The 18,192-nt window shown below is 42.3% G+C and overlaps 1 protein-coding gene across 3 annotated transcripts; it reads right to left on the bottom strand.

Annotated features, from left to right (window-relative positions):
* Window positions 1–272: 272 nt before the first annotated feature.
* Window positions 273–16,936, bottom strand: LOC118215090 (BTB/POZ domain-containing protein 10-like). Of its 3 annotated transcripts, none has more exons than XM_035395527.1 (9): window positions 16,753–16,936; window positions 15,445–15,592; window positions 5,247–5,437; window positions 4,400–4,619; window positions 4,211–4,313; window positions 2,859–2,979; window positions 2,243–2,440; window positions 1,911–2,021; window positions 273–1,110 (listed from the first exon to the last, which is right to left on the bottom strand). In XM_035395527.1, the coding sequence occupies exons 2-9, from the start codon at window positions 15,543–15,545 to the stop codon at window positions 788–790; spliced, it is 1,368 nt and encodes a 455-aa protein (XP_035251418.1). In that variant the 5' UTR covers window positions 15,546–15,592; window positions 16,753–16,936; the 3' UTR covers window positions 273–787. The 3 variants fall into 3 exon arrangements, with proteins under 3 accessions (XP_035251418.1, XP_035251417.1, XP_035251415.1); XM_035395526.1 differs by having other exon boundaries at window positions 16,627–16,761; XM_035395524.1 differs by lacking the exons at window positions 15,445–15,592; window positions 16,753–16,936 and adding an exon at window positions 8,629–9,071.
* Between the last annotated feature and the right edge of the window lie 1,256 nt (window positions 16,937–18,192).

Raw genomic sequence — 18,192 nt, 5'->3', positions numbered from 1 at the left:
AGCCAGGCTGTGATCAAAGGAAAACCTCGTTAATGCCATTTTTAATTGGTCCCATTAATCGAACTGACACCCTAGTCGGTTCCATTAACAGCACCTGCTGTGCATTAATGAGCCTGACTGTAGAACATGGCTTTTAGCACATCAGATGAGTTAGATGCTAAAAAGTGATGCAGAACGTTGTACATGCCCCCTCAACATGAGGTTACTACAATTCTCAGACACTGATGGCATTAGTGTTACACTGAAGTGCACACAAAAACCACCAGCAACACTGATTTCAAAGTTTTTTTTTTATTATTAAATATTAAAACAACACTGTTGAGCCTTGCGCAAAAGGATCCTGACTGCAGGACGTGCCGGAGACCGGCTGAACAGAGAACAGCTTCAGGCTGGTGATGTCATCGCCCCACTGCTGCACACCAAACTGGGTGGGGCTTACAGAGCAAAGGGGGAGTGACCATGACCTTCAAGAGAGCCTCTAATCTGGGGCAGTGTCCCACAATTCCACAGGCTCCACGTGCTCTGTTCCTGTGGGCACGGCGCTAACACTGCACAGTGCTGATGCCCCGTTGCCAAACCAGGAATAACACTCCATTTCAAAAACAAGCAGCCTTGCAAATGCCTAATAAAAATAAATCCTTTGTTCAAGTAAAAAAACTAAAATCAAACAAGAAACAAAACCAGAAGGACTATGCTCCTGCTAAGTGTCCTGAAGCAGACCTTGTCCTTGGGGTGCCATGGCTGTGGGGGGGGGCAATCCTGGGGAGACAGGGCTAAGGCCATGGTCTCAGACAGCCGGCGAGGGGGCGTCAGGGTCAGGCTCGTTGCTATGGTAACTGTGGCCAGGTGGTGGGTGGATGGGTAGGATGTCGAGCTCATCCACCTGGGGCCCTGGGTGTAGCTCCACCAGCTGGTCCTGAGGGATGTCTGCAGCTGCAGCTGCCAGGTTGGTGATGGACTTGCTCTTCACGCACTGGAAGTCCACGTGCCGGCTCTTGCCCTCCTCCTTCTCCCAGGACATGCGGATGAAGGGCCGCTGCACGTAGTTATAGATCACCTCCGGCCGGCCGCCCGGGCGCTTCTTCACCTTCTCTTTGTACGTGGGGTAACCTGCAGGGGGCGATACCGGGCCGTTCACTTACAGACAAGCCAAAGGGCACTTTAGAAAAAAATTTGTAAACTGAGATTGAGGGGAACAAATATGAGATCATCATTTTCTTGCCCACTCCACAGGCTTCACTCACCAGACCCGCTCAGAATGGGTCATTTTACTTCTGACTGCTAAAAAAAACACCCTACTGTTCTGACTGCTAAAAAAACACCATACTGTTTCTGAAACACCCACCAATTGTGTTAGCAAGCAGTTCAATGACATGGGTTCAGTGAGCCCAATCCTGCAGGTTAGCAGCTAAGGTACAGGCTAAGCTATACCAACTGCAGCTGCCAGCTTTAATTCACATTTAGACAGATATATTTTCCCTCAACTATCAACTTATTAAAAACTTCTATTTCAAAAATGTACTTCCATTGTTCTGTGTGCAATAATGTCCATGGAAATGGCTTTTGTACCGAAAAGATACTTTTAATAAATAAACCATGATATTGTAGTCTGTTAAGATTTTGGCAAGAATTTAAAAATATTTATCATATATCCTTTTCACTTATTTTACTTCTGGCACAATTCATTATTAAATCACTATTCATTAGCTGGACATATTATTCATGTGCCACACCTTTAAAACAGTAAACAAGCAAATACCGCACATGGACAGATGAACAAGACAAGTGACACCATTTATAATGCCATGTTTTTTTGGAGGAAAACAATATAAACACTAAAGCCAATTTTGAAGGCATTTGAGCGTGTAAATAGTCATATGGAGCTCAGTACTGCAGTAAATAACTCTTACCTTCAATGCCCAGTCGGATTTTCTTCAGTCCTCTCTCCTTCAAAACTGACTTGGCAACGTCGCGATTCTCTATGTACTTGAAGAAACGGTACAGCTTTGTACTGTATATTACTGAAAAAGGGAGAACAATACTACATTTTGATACAAGATCAAATTCCTCTGAATTATGCAAAATGTGTGTTTAAGTACAAAGTTAAAGTACAAACGTTTCAGAAGTGTTCCTGTGTCACTAAAACTGCTATGCTAAGCCATTGATTTAGTGCATGTGGAAGGGGTGAGAGAGTGAGAGGGTGAGGGTACCAGCGTGACGGTGAGAGAAGGTGAGGACTTACTCTGCGAGTACTCCTCTCCCATTTGGGGGGGGTACTCCTCGTCCCAGTCCACCACGTCGTCGTCCGTCAGCACCACGATGTGGCACTCCCTCTCCCCGCTCTGCGCGCTGGCCACCATCAGCGGCAGGATCATCTCCTCCAGGTAGAACTCAAACTGCCGCCGCGCCCCATCGTTAGAGAGCTCGTGCATCAGGGCACCTGCACGCGGACAGCGCTTCCATCACAACCCACGCAGACCAGAAACGCGCTCGCACACGCTCACATGCAAGCACAAACACACACTCCTACAAAGCACTTACAGCTCCTCTCCAAGTCTTTTCACCGCCATTCACCAACTGCTGCTTTAAATTATTCACTACGTTTACAAAGTATTTGAAAATGAATCTCGAATATGAGGGCTTCCAATGGCATAGGGCACACTTACTGCCTTACAGCCAATGCTTTTAACACTACATTAGATCAGCAGCCTACACTCTCATATCTACAATACCCCCATGGGCCTTTTAAAAAGACCCACTACGTCACCCACCTGAACACACAAACAACAATCCTTTCACCACAAAAAACACACACCGTAGCAGAAGCTAGGCTATCGACGATAGGAGCGCATACTCACTGAGGTCTCTGCACTTAATGGTGCTGTAGTCGAAGGAGATGCAGAGATAGTCACATGCCTCCCTCAGCTCCGGGATGGAGATTCCGTCGGGGCAGCGGATTATCCCAGATTTGTAGTAATCCTGCAGCGTGGAGCCACGCATGAGACAAAGCAGCAGCCATTAGCGACTGGCTGCTCCCGAACCGCTGCCCTCTCCCCCTACGAGCCAAACAATAGCACCTTGCTCACAAGCCTCCTCCTACGTGCTGAACGACAGCACCGCGAAAGCACAAACCCTCTCTCGCCTGTCCTCCCACGAGCCGACGCAGCCCCTCCCCAGTGCACAGATCTATCTAGTGCCAAGGAAACATGGGCGATTACTCAAGCATGGAGAAACAACAGAAGAAAGGGAGCACTTTCTATTCAGGGGATTCCATTTTAAAATGGCTCCTGTGCTGTTGCCAAGGCGAACCCTGACGTGCTGTCCTCCAGCCTGTAGCTCACAGCATCCGCATACATTCCGTGATGTCACGTTCCCACAGTCACTTACATCACCATTTTAAATATTCATCTCATCCACAGGCAGCCTATCAGAAGCATGGCACATCCTGAGCAGCACTAGGATATCAAGCCACCGTATCTCCTCGGCATAAAGGAAAGGTATTAATGCACACAGAGAGTTGAAGTGCGCTAATGCATGTCGACAGATGCCAAACCGCCAGAACCTTTCTGCTCTCCTGTTATGAGCCTGAGGGGATGGCTGTGGCATGCTGGGATATGCAGGCAGGAATTAGCTGGTGTGTGTGGTGCTGTATTAACAGCTGATCCTGCTAAATCTGAGTTACATAACAGCGCCTGGATAATCTGTACCATGCCCGCTATTTTCACACGCTGTAGCCTCCACAATATCAGCCCTGAGTGAGATATGCAAGTCCCACTGAGCTCCTCAAACTGCTCATCACATACAAATGAGTCACATGACCAGTGAATCAATATGGATTCCTAACTCTGCTCTCGCTCCACGCACAGAACACTGATGCACAAAGCAACCACAATATATACCAGCTTTAAAATGAGCCTTCAATTAATCACTTCATGTCTACGTGTTGTGTAATAGATAGAGCCTGCCTTGTATACACAAGGTAGAGGTTTTAGATCCCAGATGAGGCAATTCCCTTGTACCACTTAGCAAGGTACTTAACATTAATTGCTTCGCTATATATCCAGCTGTATGGATAAAAAAAAAATCTCCGCAAGTTTCTCTGGATAAGAGGATCTGCTAAATGCCTGTAAAGAAATGTACTGCAACTAACAGAAGTCAGTTACTGAAATGAGTTTCATTGTGAAAGATGTAATGTTGGAAACATGCTTACCAAGATGGCCCTGAACACAGTGGAGCTGATTCCTTCAGCCACCTCGAACTCCCCCTTCTCATTGGGTCGTGTGAAATTGTGCTCCCTTCCAGACCCGAACATTCTGCAACAAGCCAACCTTGTCTTAGCGACTGTGTCTTAGCAACTCTGCTTCCAAATCCAGTCAGGTCTGCTTGAGCGGAGGCGTACCTGCCCAGCATGGTGTTGGGTTGAGCAGTGAAGATGGAGGGGTCCACCACGAAACGCGTGTTATCCACGATGAGCGTCACCCTCTCGGGGGCACGGAGGCTGCGCACCCCCTCCTTGGTGCTCTCGTAGACAAACACCATCTCCCCTGGGCCCCGCCCCTCGCTGGCCCCGGGTCCGAGCGGGGCCCTCAGGGGCCTAGGGCTGGGCTCACGTTCACGGTCTGGGGACACAGCTCTTACAAGTCAGGCACAATGCTTCAAAGGATGAAAAATCTACTTAGCAATACATTTAAGTTAAAACACTCAATGTTTTGCATAGTTCTTCAAACTCATTCCAAAATGCAACTCATGTCAAGGCCTCAAGCCTTAAGGTCTTGTTGAATCTATCCCAAGACCTGGATCATCCAACACAGCAAAGTCAAAAACACCCGAATGAACAGCCCAAGTTCCTGATTTTCATACACATACATGGTGAAAAGCTATGTTCAGTTTGCTGTTTACCTATTAAAGTTCAGTTACTGAGGCTATGGGCTTGCAGTGGCCAGTCTGAGTAACTGATTGGAGAAATTCACGGGTAGTTTGTAATGAATTCACGTGTCAATGACTACCTGGTCCAATGTCAGTTCCAAGGGGGACTCCCCTGGTCAACCCTATATCAACTAATATTGCCAATATACTGGTTGGTAGATCATGTTGTGCTGGCCAAGTAGATCACAAGCCAAAAAAGGGTGGGCACCCCTGGGTTAAGGTTATGGCTAGAGTTGGAGGGCTAGGGTGAAAAACACTGTGCTGATGAGTAGGGGTTAAAGTTATGGTTAAGCTTAGGGCAAATTGTTGAGGCAAGTCACCGATATTGTGATGACGGGTGGGCGAAGTGACATTCCTGATGCAGGGGGTCAGCTGACTCTCTGTTCGCTCATGAGAGGAGTCGCGGGAACGGTCGCCAGAGCGACGGCAGTCTCGAGAGTGTTCAGTGCCTCCGTGCACGTTCATCTTCACCTCCGGCTCCAGGCCAGGGAGGGAGGCACGACTCTGAGAACTGAGAGGGAAGACACACACACACAGGCGCACGCACACACACACACACACATAAGGAACAAGTTTCCCCATTTTCACCCTAAAACACCAGTATCCAACACCATGCATGTATTCAACAGTATGTAATACATTTGTGTTTCTCTAGAAATTGGCCACTTTCCACATACATCGGAAATAATTCATGCATTTTAATTGAGGGGGCTGCCCAATGAACAGACAGCAAATAGTGAGGGCAGGATGGCTTCATACAGGCTAATAACTAAACCCAGCTTTGAGGACAGCATGTGACACTTCAAGCACAAACACCGCGTCATGCGAGGACAAAAGAAAACACCATGAAAACATGAAAGTTCGACATAAAACATGCAGAAATGAGTCTAAACATTCCGTTGATGATTCTTTCATTATTATTTCATTGCAATTTCTTTCAGCGACCAGTTCCATTATCTCCTGAAAACCTTGGAAATGACAACGTAAAGCAGAGTTTTTAAGTGATAAAAACATCCAATGCTGAGACGGATCTTGTAGCACATCGTGTGGGTCTGACAGTGGAGACTCAGCCATTGCATGAGCCTTTACTGTCCAGTGCCAGAAAGTCTCCATTGTGACCCCCCTCGTGTGCCAATGGCTCTTAGCAACAGCTTCAGAGCTTCCACACAGCAGAGCGAGCAACTTAATCCCACAATGCACATCAAAATTAAAACAGACTCTTCTCTTTCTTCATTGGGTAGAGTATTCAGCACCTGTTCTTTTTAGTGTGTAGCTTGGCTCAAGTCTCTGTCCAGGACTCTAATATCATTTCACTACTGCATCAGCCAAGAGCTGAAATCCCTCTACATTCGGAGGCAACATGCAAAAGAGCAGTGCAGCCACATCTCATGAGAAAAGACATACCCAGCTCACCCAAAATGACTAGTTCGCACCACAGCCTGTAAAGCAGTGGTTCCCAATCCTGTTCCTGGAGATCTACCGTTCTGTACGTTTTTACTCCAACTCTAACAGAGCATACCTCATTCAACAGCTAGAGAAGCTCCTTGAGCTGCTAATTAGTTGAATCAGGTGTGCCAATTTATGGTTAAAATTAAAACCTATAGGCTGGTAGATCTCCAGGAACAGGGCTTGGAGCCATTGCAGTAAAGGCTCTTATAGAAGCGTCTTGTAATTACAGTAAATATATGGAATAGGTTCCCGAGAAGGCATTTTCTGACTCACCACCTTTCTGTTCCACCCAAACAGATCCCAGCATCATGGTTTCAACCTTTTAAACAGAGGTAACCGCACACTCACTTCTTTATCATTTAAAAAGATTTTTATTATTGTTTTAATGATACAGTAATGCTCTTGTCTGCACATGAGATCATGCTGATTTCAGGCATCACTCAATTTTTAAAAAGTGATCAATGTTTTCACACAAGAGTGTATTCATTGTTAGTCTTGTGTTGCAATTTAGTCGCATTCTGTGACTCATTTACAACTTTCCAATCAGTGACTCATTTCTTAACGGAGCAAGCATGCACGAACGAAACCAGTTACCCAATATATCTGCCAAATTTTCAGGAGTAAAATCCAGAGAGTTGACAGAACATCATGTCTCCTAAATGCTCACTGTGCGGCTCTCTCCCATCTACGTCCGTCATAATCCGCATCAACGGCAGCGCATCCGGAGCCACAAATCGGAGATGTTTAACATATTCAACTCAAATATTAATCACAACACCAATTTGTGTTTGAAACAATGACATTTCTTTCGAGTTTCAATTCGATTCTAAAATACTGCATAAACGTTAACTTTCCTACAGGAAAGGCCGAGTATAGGGTAATCCGGTGGTTTGGCGCACTATATCTTTAAATTAGCAGACCAGACCGATGGTTTACACTGAGGTGGTGCTGCGAGTGCGCGGCCGGGGACATTCCTCACAGACCGTTTCACTCAGAATGACTCGGTCGCTTTCCAGAGAACCGATCAGGGGAGAACAAAGAGTGCCGAGAGGCGGGCAGCAGTTGTCCCGTCTTCTACAGTCTACAAAATTGATAGTTGTCAGACTTCACTGACCCATAAGCACGATGTACAGATTTTAAATACAGCCAAGTCTATATTACCAATCACACAACCCGTAAAGGCAAAGCATTCTTGCCGATGCAACGGTCCATTCATAAAATCTAAGAATGCCAGGAGACTTCCTTACTGACTGAATGAATCATTCATCAGCAGAATGCCAATCTACATATCCTTTTAGGGTTGCCACGCCTCCGGTTTTCACCACCTTTGTCAGGGTGGCAATTCAGTAAGGCATTTGCCCGGCTAGAATTAATACAGAATCGTTATGAAATAAAAAAGAAAATACAAAAAAAAAAAAAAAAAAATGGTGACGCCATGGAATTTGGAATGTCCAGATTACAGCTGGATATTTCTATGTAAAGTTGCGTTACTGCATCTACATCTACTACATCTTATGATACATCAGTCAGCTAGCCAAGTTAGCCAACTAGAGATTATGTTCTGATCAACATAGTTAGATTATAGAATCTAAATTGTTGTAACCTACTAGCCTGTGAATTTATCTTCCTTAATCGCTAAGAGCCATTTTGCAGCTGAGATCTAAATAAATGTCAAAAACAAAACGTGGAAACCCCAGTCGTGTAATTGTTAATTAGCTTTGCTGCGAAACCACAAAAATGCAGGATAACACATCGTAGCACTTCGGAAAATTCGTGGTTTGGCAGGTGAAAATACAGCAACCCTCGAAAGAGTGCAATACAAAAATGTTATGACATTGATTCTATTGTGTTGGAAATAGCGTAGCTCGTGCATAGTTAATACCATGTATAAGAAACTAATTTCTCAATTGCTTAAAGAAAATGATTAGTTCAATATTTCAGTGGTGACACTTTTGATGTAAAACAATAAGACAGGAGGGATGAGTAGAGAGGTGAATCTCCGGTGCTACGGAACCTACACTGTGGCTGCCGGGACAGCCCCCGGTAACACGAGACATCCTCCTCAAGGAATAAATGATTACATCTTCTATAAATCCTGTGCATGCCGCACATCTCAAACTTTCAAGATCATTAATTTTTAGCGATAATACAGCCAAGCGTCCTTGTAACCAACTCTAAATTAATCAAACGGATGGAGAGCGCAAACGCTCAGACGATGTTAAAACAGACAAAAGACAAGGCTATAGCACGTACCCGTCTGGCCCGGACGATAATTTGGAGACAAAGCAGCACGAGATGAGCTGAGGAACGATAGCGCACGCGACTTGGGCTCCTCTGAACAATGAAGCCGTGTCAGTTGTGTTAGCATCCTTGAGCATTACTTTAAAACTTCAGCATATTCCATGGCCTCTCGTTAACATCCCGACTGGCGCTCACGGTAGCCGTCGCTCTCCCGATCGCTCATTCAGACAAGAAAACAAAAAGGGAGGAGACTTAAGAAGAGAAGTCTCATATAGTGAGAATTCAATTCATACAGCGAGACCCGTGGGGCTGAATGACTGGACGTGCTTTACCCTAGGGCACTGAGTCAGACGCGCTGAGTACAGCCCTACTGACGTCGTCCGACACCATCACACCTCAACCAGCTTCTCTCCTGTGTCCGCTGTAGGATTCACCTCAATTGCTGGCCACTCTCAAGAGGCACACGCTTGGGAGGAGAATCAAAAGAAAACGAGGGAGCGCCACCAAGCACATCGGATAGTTTGCACATTAAATTCAAGAGCATGACTCAATTTATAAGATACGATTTATTTACACTAACAAAACAAGACAAGCATTGCTCAAGGGATTTTCAGAAGCTGTCAGAAAGATATAAAGAAATAAAGTTCCAGAGCCCAGCAACATTTCTCAGAACAGCTAGTTAAATAACATTAGTTATAATGAGGGCTATGAGTATTGACTAAATGTAACAAAAATTTAGCCTGTATTTCAGTCTTTATACTCAAGGCATCACTATAGGCACTCTAATTGCAGCCATGAGTGGTAAGCAGTCAAAGGAACACAACCAAGTGTGCAATAAAGGACCAACTCATGAGTTTGATGGTGCAAGGATGTCAGTCTCTGGCACTTTTTCAATGGGAGTGTCAGCTACAATAAATGGTGGGTCAAACTACACTGGCAAAAATTAAGGAAACATGATCTAAAATCTTGTCATTTTCATGTTAAACTAGAGGTGCGTGTTCTTGCAATTACGGGACAGTCTGAAGCTTGCTGGCTGGCTGACAAAAAAAGTTTGGAAAGGATTTTAACTAGGAACTACAGTACCCACCAGTTGCAGACTAATTTGGACAAGAATGATAGGGCTGTCAGACAGAACAACAGAAGGTACAGGCTAAATGACAGGGCCTTCTAGACGACAGGAAAGGATTTAATTAGTGGGGCGTCATAAGGTTAATCTGCCTGAAAAAGGGTTAGGAGTCGGACTCAAAGACCATCTGTTGAGAATCCCATTAAGGCATCTTACCTTACCATCACTCCTTTTGTCATTTTGCATAAGAAATAGCTAAAATAAAACAACTATCAATGACCATGGCCAGGAAAACACACAAAAATCACTTTCACAGGATAAGTCCAATTATTCACTGCAAAAAAAATAAAATAAATAATGAATAGGTCACACTAGTTGGTAGTACGTCTGAAGTATACCATGAGTTGGGTGAGCTGGAATGAAGTTGCTCAAGCCGATTGTCCGATATAGGCAAGCACTGACTGGCAGTTCTAATTACTCAGGGCTCCAGAGTGTGAGCAATTGGTTGTATTTTTGACCAGTTTACCACAGTACTGCTTAATTAGTGTTAGTTGCAAAAAAATAGGTGGTCAAATTCCTATTTTTAATATTTTTTTCTCAACTATTAAACTCCCTATAATATGTGTACACATTTTTTCCCCTGCACATACTAATGTTAATAAAGGAAACACATTTCCAAAGGTAACGTGCAACCAACCACATCACATTATGAAGCAAGGAGCTTTATTCATGAAAAAAGAAAGATTGCGTGTAAACACTGACGCACAAGCAAATCTGTAACTTAGTGTGATACATAAATGCCTATGACCAGATGGCCATTTCTTTTCCATTGATCACTTGAAGCATCCAGAAGATGAGGCTTTCAATGCAGCAAGCAAAAAATTAGCTTAACACATTTAACACAAAACAATAAACAAACTTAAAAAGTCAAATACCTTAATGAGCAAAATTAATTTATTTAATAAATATTAAACACAATTTAAAATGTCTGAAGTGTCACCAAAAGGAAATGTACATGTACACTACACTACACTACAGATGGTTTTCAACACTATCTATTGTCCTTAATCTCCAAATCTGAATTCCTCTCCATGACCTCCATGGGTAGCAACCCTCTCGTTTTCTGTTTAGATGGCATTCTGTAAACATATAATGGTAAAAAAGCACGTTGTTTGTTAGCAACTCAGAGGCGACATAACTGCAACAGCGGTTACATTTTTACAGATGGGGACATCATGTGTTTTTGCGCAAAACACATCTTGTATACCGGCAGTGCTCACTGCGGCTGTGGCCATTTATATAACCAGTCTTACTAAATACCCCGCTAAACTGAACACATGCAGTGATGCTTCATTTTGCGGTCCTGACGGTAATTAGCAGCACGCTTAGTAAATATGGCCCTTAATCTGCTGGCAATACTAATAATCTCAATTACTCGAGTAATTAGCCCTAATCCAAATATATAGGATTCAAATATGGCAACCATACTGCCCATTTGAACAAGCAAAATCTAATGAGAACCAAAAATATGCAATGGGTCCTGAATAATGCGTAATCATCGGGCACATTCCACATACAGCTAGAACTGCACTCACGTGGTTATGGAGCTGATCTTATAACCAGATGATAGCAGAGTTAAATCCATAATGGGTAGGCCTTTTGCTGTGCAGTTAACTCGCTAATGGGCACTAGCATGCAGTTGAATCCTTTAATGGGTACTGCTGTGTAGAGTTAAATCCCTAATTGGCACCACTGTGCATACTTAAATCCCTAATGGGCACTACTGTTGGTTAAATCCCTATTTAGCACTGCTGTGCAGTGATAAACTGCACAGCAGTGCCTTCTGAGAAAGAATTTCTTTCTTCCACAGAGAAAAATCTGAGGTGGCAGCATAAGCAATCACACAGCATAAAACACAATACAGCTGTAAAATTAAAATACAGCCACAGAAATCCAGTCTCAATAACTGCAACTTCCCTTTCCAGATGCTCAAAAGACTGAGTGTCTGCAGTAGAGACCATCCAACAAGCAGATTATTTAATATTTGGATATACAGAGCCATGAAAAAATATTTCCCCCCTCCTTCCTCATATCCTTCATTATTGCATATTTGTCACATCGAATGGTTTCGTATCTTTAGACAAAATGTTATATCAGGCAAATTTAATAATGAAATAGTGAAAAAAGTTATCAAATGAAAAAGTTATCAAACACCAATATGAAAAAGTAATTGCCCCCTTAGTTACTCACTCAACCAACTAACCAAATGTACTTAATAATTAAATTCAGCTGATTGACCACAGCCAGGCTTAATTTCAGCCAGTTGAATCCAAACCTCACTCCTATTAAACTTCACCAGAGTGAAGCAGCCACCACAAAGTTTCTATAAGCACACTGCGCCACGATCAAAGACAATTCCAGAAAAAATGTTTTCCATTTGGAAAGGGTTACAAAGCTATTTCTAAGGCCCTGGGACTCCACTGTACCACAGTGAGAGCAATTACCTTCAAATGGAACAGTGGTGTATCTTCCCAGGAGTGATCTGCCAAAATTTCTCCAAGTGCGCAGCGCAGACATCCCAGAAGAACATCCAAAGAACTGGAGGCCTCCCTAGCCTCAGCTATGGTCAGTGTTCATGACTCCACACTAAGGGATTCATGCAACAGTTGCTGGGTGGAAACCACTGTTAACCAAGAGAAACATTAATGCTCATCTCACATCTGCAGAAAAGTATGTGGATGATCTCCAAGTCAAAAGTGGAACTTTTTGGATGACACAGGTCTCATTATGTCTGGCGTAAAGCAAATATAACATTTCACAGATAGGACATTATAATAAAACGTGATGGTGGTGGTAGTGTGATGGGGTGAGGATACTTTTCTGCCTCAGGACCTGGACAACTTTCCATTATTGAAGGAACCATGAATTCTGCTCTTTACCAGAAAATTCTTAAGGTGAATGCCCGCTCATCTGTTCGTGAGCTGATGCGGAATTGGGTTACACAGCAAGACAATGATCCCAAACACAAAAGTATGTCCACATCTGAACGGCTGAAAAGAAACAAAATTATGGTTTTGGAGTGGCCTGACTTTAACCCAATGGAGATGCTGAGGCAGAACCTGAAATGCGCAGTTCATGCTCGACAACCTACCAATCAGTCTGAATTAAAGCAGTCCAGCAAAGAAGAGAGGGCTAAAATTCCTCCACAGCGATGTGAAAGACTGATATAAAATTATCGGAAGAATTTCATTGTAGGTATTGCTGCTAAAGGTGGTGCAACCAGTTATAAAGCTTAAGGGGGCAATTACTTTTTCACATGGGTGATATGGGTGTTTGATAAATAAAATAATTTTTTTTAATGTGTTTTGCATTTACTCAGGATTCCTTTGTCTAATATTACACTTTGTATAAAGACCTGAAACCATTCAGTGTGCAATAAGGGGAAATCAGGAAGGCAGCATATACTTCTTCACGGCACTGTACAATAAAACCTAAAGTTGTTTTTTACCACTCAAATGATAAAATAAATGCTAATCTTAGCACAACAACCTGAGATAAAAATCTCGATCTATACATATTTGTGGTTTCCCCAACTATACTTCACAAAGGGCTCCAAATTCAGTGAACAGAACAGAAGTACCTTCCCCTTTGGACAGACTTTACCTAGGTAGCTCGAGCAAACTGGAGACGTATTTGAAAGGGCAGAGCCAAGTAAATGTCTGTGGGTTTTGTCATGCAACAGAGACACAGCATGTAAGTCTAACACAGCTGCAGCATGTGGAGAAATATATTTTGCTTACATGTGCATACCAGGGGCTGAAATTAACTTTTTTCCACCTCCATCAGCCACTGTGGAAGCTGGATACAAAATCCTACTAACCACTCAGATTTTTTTTAAACCAGCCACTTCTGAAAACTATGTGGTAAACATCACAATTACAAAGACCCTTTTTCAAACAGATTCAAACAGGAAATTCCAATTTAAAACACATCAACTGACTTTGGGCTTGTGTTTTCAAAACGTCGAATTGAAAAACGTGAGGAGTTGCGTTGTGTTTTTCCATGCTTGTTAGGGAAATCTAACAAGCGACTGACATTTTTCACATTTATGGCCAGTATTGTTCAATGGCACTAGCTAATATATTCATTTAGCTCAAATAATGCAGCTGTAGTAGGAAAGAGGGACAATTCTACCCACTTTCCTGTCTCCCATCCGGCCTGGACCCAAGTGGAGATTTGCGGGCATGCACATCAACTGACTGGAGTCAACATTGTTGTGATGCTTTCTGCGGACCTGCCGGAGCTCCAGGAGTCTACGTACTCAAAAGACCAGATATTGTACCAGCTGACGACCTGCACCTTTTTTAAATTGCTCAATGGTTCCATGGTTGGGCCTTCCTAAATGACTCGTCAACTATTAGAAGCCATTAACACGACACTGAGGCCACGGTTTAGTTAATATACTGATTTATGTGTTGTGTTGCGTTAAGGCAATTTGATTGTACTTGCCAATTCTCATGTTTAGTTGAACAGGCTCTTCACCGCGTCTGGATGGTTTACATATTGAGTTGGATCCACATGATCTGCTGTTTGGAGGAGCAGGCCATTGGCGCTAAGGAGCAGGTGTACCTAATAAAGTGGCCATGGAATGCACGTGTCACTGGTAGTTTCAAGTGAATGTCATACTCCTAAAATTCATTTTGTCACAGCATTAATGCATTAGCATAATAGTCTGACGAACTAATCTGGGTTTGGCGGAATACATAGTGCGAAATGTACTGGCTGGAATAGTGCCAACTGTAATAATGACAACTGGAGGAATAATGGTCTTAGGCTGTTTTTTTCTTTGGACTAAGCCCCTTAGTTCCAATGAAGGGAAATCTTAATGCTACAGCATACAATGACATTTCAGAGAATTGTGTGCTTCCAACTTCGTGGCAACACTGGCCCCTTCCTGTTTCAGCATGACAATGTCCCCGTGCACAAAGAAAGGTCCATAAAGAAATGGTTTGGTGGGTAAGATCTTGACTGGCCTTCACAGAGCCATGACCTTGACTCCATCAAACACCTTTGGGATGAACTGGAATGCCGACTGCAAGCCAGGCCTTACACCCAACCTCACTAATGCTTTTGTGGCTGAATGGAAGTGAATCCTCGCACCCATATCGGAAAGCCATCTCAGAGGCTGGTACAGCAGCTAAGGGGGGGTCCAACTCCATATTAATACCAATGGTTTTCGAATGAGATGCTCAACAATTACATATGAGTGTGTCCACAGACCTTTGGAAATGTAGTGTATTAAATAAATTTGACTGTACTGATGCAAAGCATATTACACAGAGTAATAATAACTGAGTGTGTGAAATATTGCATAAAATATGTACAACACAAATTACTCATTGGATCAGAGTGTAGCATAGTTCTGTTTTTAATTTAAGGAGATTCAAACCACACAGGGGCTGCATCTTACTGATGTTTGACCTAGATCATACTCAGCCCTCAAACCTTGAGCAATCTTTCAACCCGGGGTGTTGGGTACATAATTAAAAAACCAAATTAAACATAGATTCTTTCAAGCACCTACACTGTCTTTTAATGAAGCATCTCAATTGGCTGCTGCTTAATAGTCAAATGTCAGTAGATTAGGTTCAATAGACTTCATTATTCTGAAGTTTTAGTATTAATTTGAAAACGCAAGAGTGAGGATAGAATGTCACACACACACTTGCCCTTCCTTGGAGAACAGAGAGGGTACCACTCACCTTGAGTGTCTGCAGAGCTTGCGGGGTCTGCTGCTGGTATTTTGGTCCCAGTTTTCCGTATCACTGGAGTTGCTGTCATATGAATGTAGAGATGCTGCCATTACATGTGCAATGAGATCGCCACTGCAGGATCTTCAGCTCTCATTACCTAACATTACACATGAAGAAAAAGTGAGGGCTGAAATAAACAATTAATTGATGATGGTTTTTCTATGATGGTGTGCTTGTTTTATTTTCGAAGGGTGGGTCTTCATTCCGATTCAGTTATGTTATATTGTATCATCACGTGATACTATTAATGTATTAATGAGTTGTTTAGGTAAAAAAAAAGTTAAAAAATAAAAAACACATAAATGTCAGCTTTAGAAAGACTAACTTATTTATGAGTAGATATGCTATTTCCACTGCTTAAAACTGAGTGAGAAATGTGACATAACGTTGAGTCACTGTACCCGCATTTATGGGGTAAATCCAAGAAAATCTATTTAGCCAACTCGTCTTGGGTAACTAGCTAAGACTACCGATTGTTTATCTCGTGGCTAGCTACCTAGTTAGCGGACCAGCAGCTAATAATAGCATCACGACAAGACAGATATGGCTATGTGCAAGGCCAACGTGAGCCAACACTGCTGCGAATAGTTACAGAAATACGAAACTCTAATGTTAAGTAACGTTAATGTAGCTAACTTAGTCAAGTGGTTCGGTAACGAACTCAACTTCAAGAACGTTTGTAACAGTAGCTAGCTAGACTAGCTAACTTAACCTTAGCTCTTGAACACCATAGCTAGTTAACCTATCACTACACAGCCAAGTTAGTGCTAGCCATATACGTTAGATAGCGAACTGTTCTGTCAGCTACTAACGGAGTCGATCGAATTGAAGGAGACTGCACCAAACTTAGCGCTAACACGTAAATTACGTTAGACAATTAGTCTACAACAGTATGTAACCATTCAATGCACTTGAACAGAGTAAACATACATGAATGAACGTATGCAAGGTAAATAAGCTAGCAAGCTAGTTAGCAATGCGTTATTGCTATGAGTATGACAACACACATTGATAAATGGAAAACGTTAACCCAGTTGTTAATTATAAACTAACATTAGTCGATTCGATTAGGTTATCTAGCTACATTACCTTTTAGCAAATAAATGAATGAATGTCTAACTAACTTCTTACATTTTCAGGGTCGAGCTCCACTCCCTTTCTCGTTTTGTGCAGATATGATCGGTGCGGACGTGTGCTGCAACGTATAGCTAGACTAAGGGCTTGTGGTGCTAAAGTTACGTTGTGTACTGCGCTTACGTTTAGGCAGATGCTGGCTGGATCAGGTCTGAGGGTCGTTTATTGGCTGGCCAAACAAACAAAAATAATTAATCAGTTGTGTGCACGGTGGCTGTGCGCATACAGTCAGAGATAATGTACACAGCTCTTTGGCTGTTTGTGCGTCAAATCCTTTGTCAAAACATTAATGGCTTCCGTCTTTGAAAGTTTCAAATAGATCTAGTTGGTTCTGCCGAGTGCGTGCCCACGTAGGACTACGCACGCACATGTGCACATATTGTACGTAGACCAAGAAACGACGTTTGGAATCTACGAGTACGGTGGCAATAAATCTGATGATTTATTCTTCATGAGTCTAATTCTATCTGCAAACTTGTGCTTTCATGAACACAAATTCTCTCATGGGAAACCACAATTTAAAGTATTTTTTAAAGGAGTTTGAACGGTTCATCTTCACAATTCGGTCCTTTTTTTGCCTATATCCCCCGACCTTTTCTTGTACCTGAATTGTACATGACATATTTGTGCTGTTGTATTTGCCTATAGTAAAAAAATAAATAAAAATAAAATAAAAAACGACCGTGTGGGATGTGGAAAATGAAGTTAATTACAGTCAATAATACAAAATTAACGATTTAGTGAAATTCACAGAATATTAATATAAACCTGTTACACAGAGCTTAGCACATGCTGACCAATGCCAAATCTCCAGGATCATGTAGTAACTTCTGACGTTAAGTCCATATCTTTTTCTATTTTGCCATGCCAGATGGAACTCGTCACTTTGAAAACGCAGTCCACCCTCGATTGGCGTGAAAGGTAATATCGCCGGCAAATTGTTAACTTAGACTTTAAAACAGGGTAATAGCGTTGCAAATATTAATATTTACCTTTCTTTTAACATGAATTGTTAATATAACCTCTAATCTCGTACATGCATGCTACATGTTCATCGTTGCATTCATCTGACAAAGGCAGTAACAAGTAACATTCGGCTTCTGCTAGCTAGTTCTGTTTAATTGTTTATTTCATACTGCCTATGTCAACTCTGCAAGGTCCAGCGGAAATCTTAAGGACTGCAAATAAATTTTAACCTGGCATATTTAACTTAGGTATGGTCAGGCAATTATTAGCAATAAAAATCTTAAGGACACGAAATATGGTGACAACTACAAAGCTGTAGTTTATTATGAATTTAAAAAAGGGCATGGCTGTTCTTAACAATATCGTAAAAAAATAATTATATATTAAAAACAAACGAGGACAACAAAACAATATAGCTAACTAAAGGGCTGAATTTTCTGACAGTCACAGTTAAAGTGCACAAAGGTTTCAGTTGCATTTCATTGAAATACATTTACACGTCATATGCTACAGTTAAACATGTTCCCATTAAACTATAATGGAAGTAAAATCAAATAATAATGGTTTGCATGAATGATACGCTGCATAAACGATATG

The sequence above is a fragment of the Anguilla anguilla genome, chromosome 16 (assembly GCF_013347855.1).
Source record: "Anguilla anguilla isolate fAngAng1 chromosome 16, fAngAng1.pri, whole genome shotgun sequence".
Taxonomy (NCBI): Eukaryota; Metazoa; Chordata; class Actinopteri; order Anguilliformes; family Anguillidae; genus Anguilla; species Anguilla anguilla.
The sequence above is the reverse complement of the archived record's forward strand: the minus strand, read 5'-3'. Positions and strand labels throughout refer to the sequence as shown.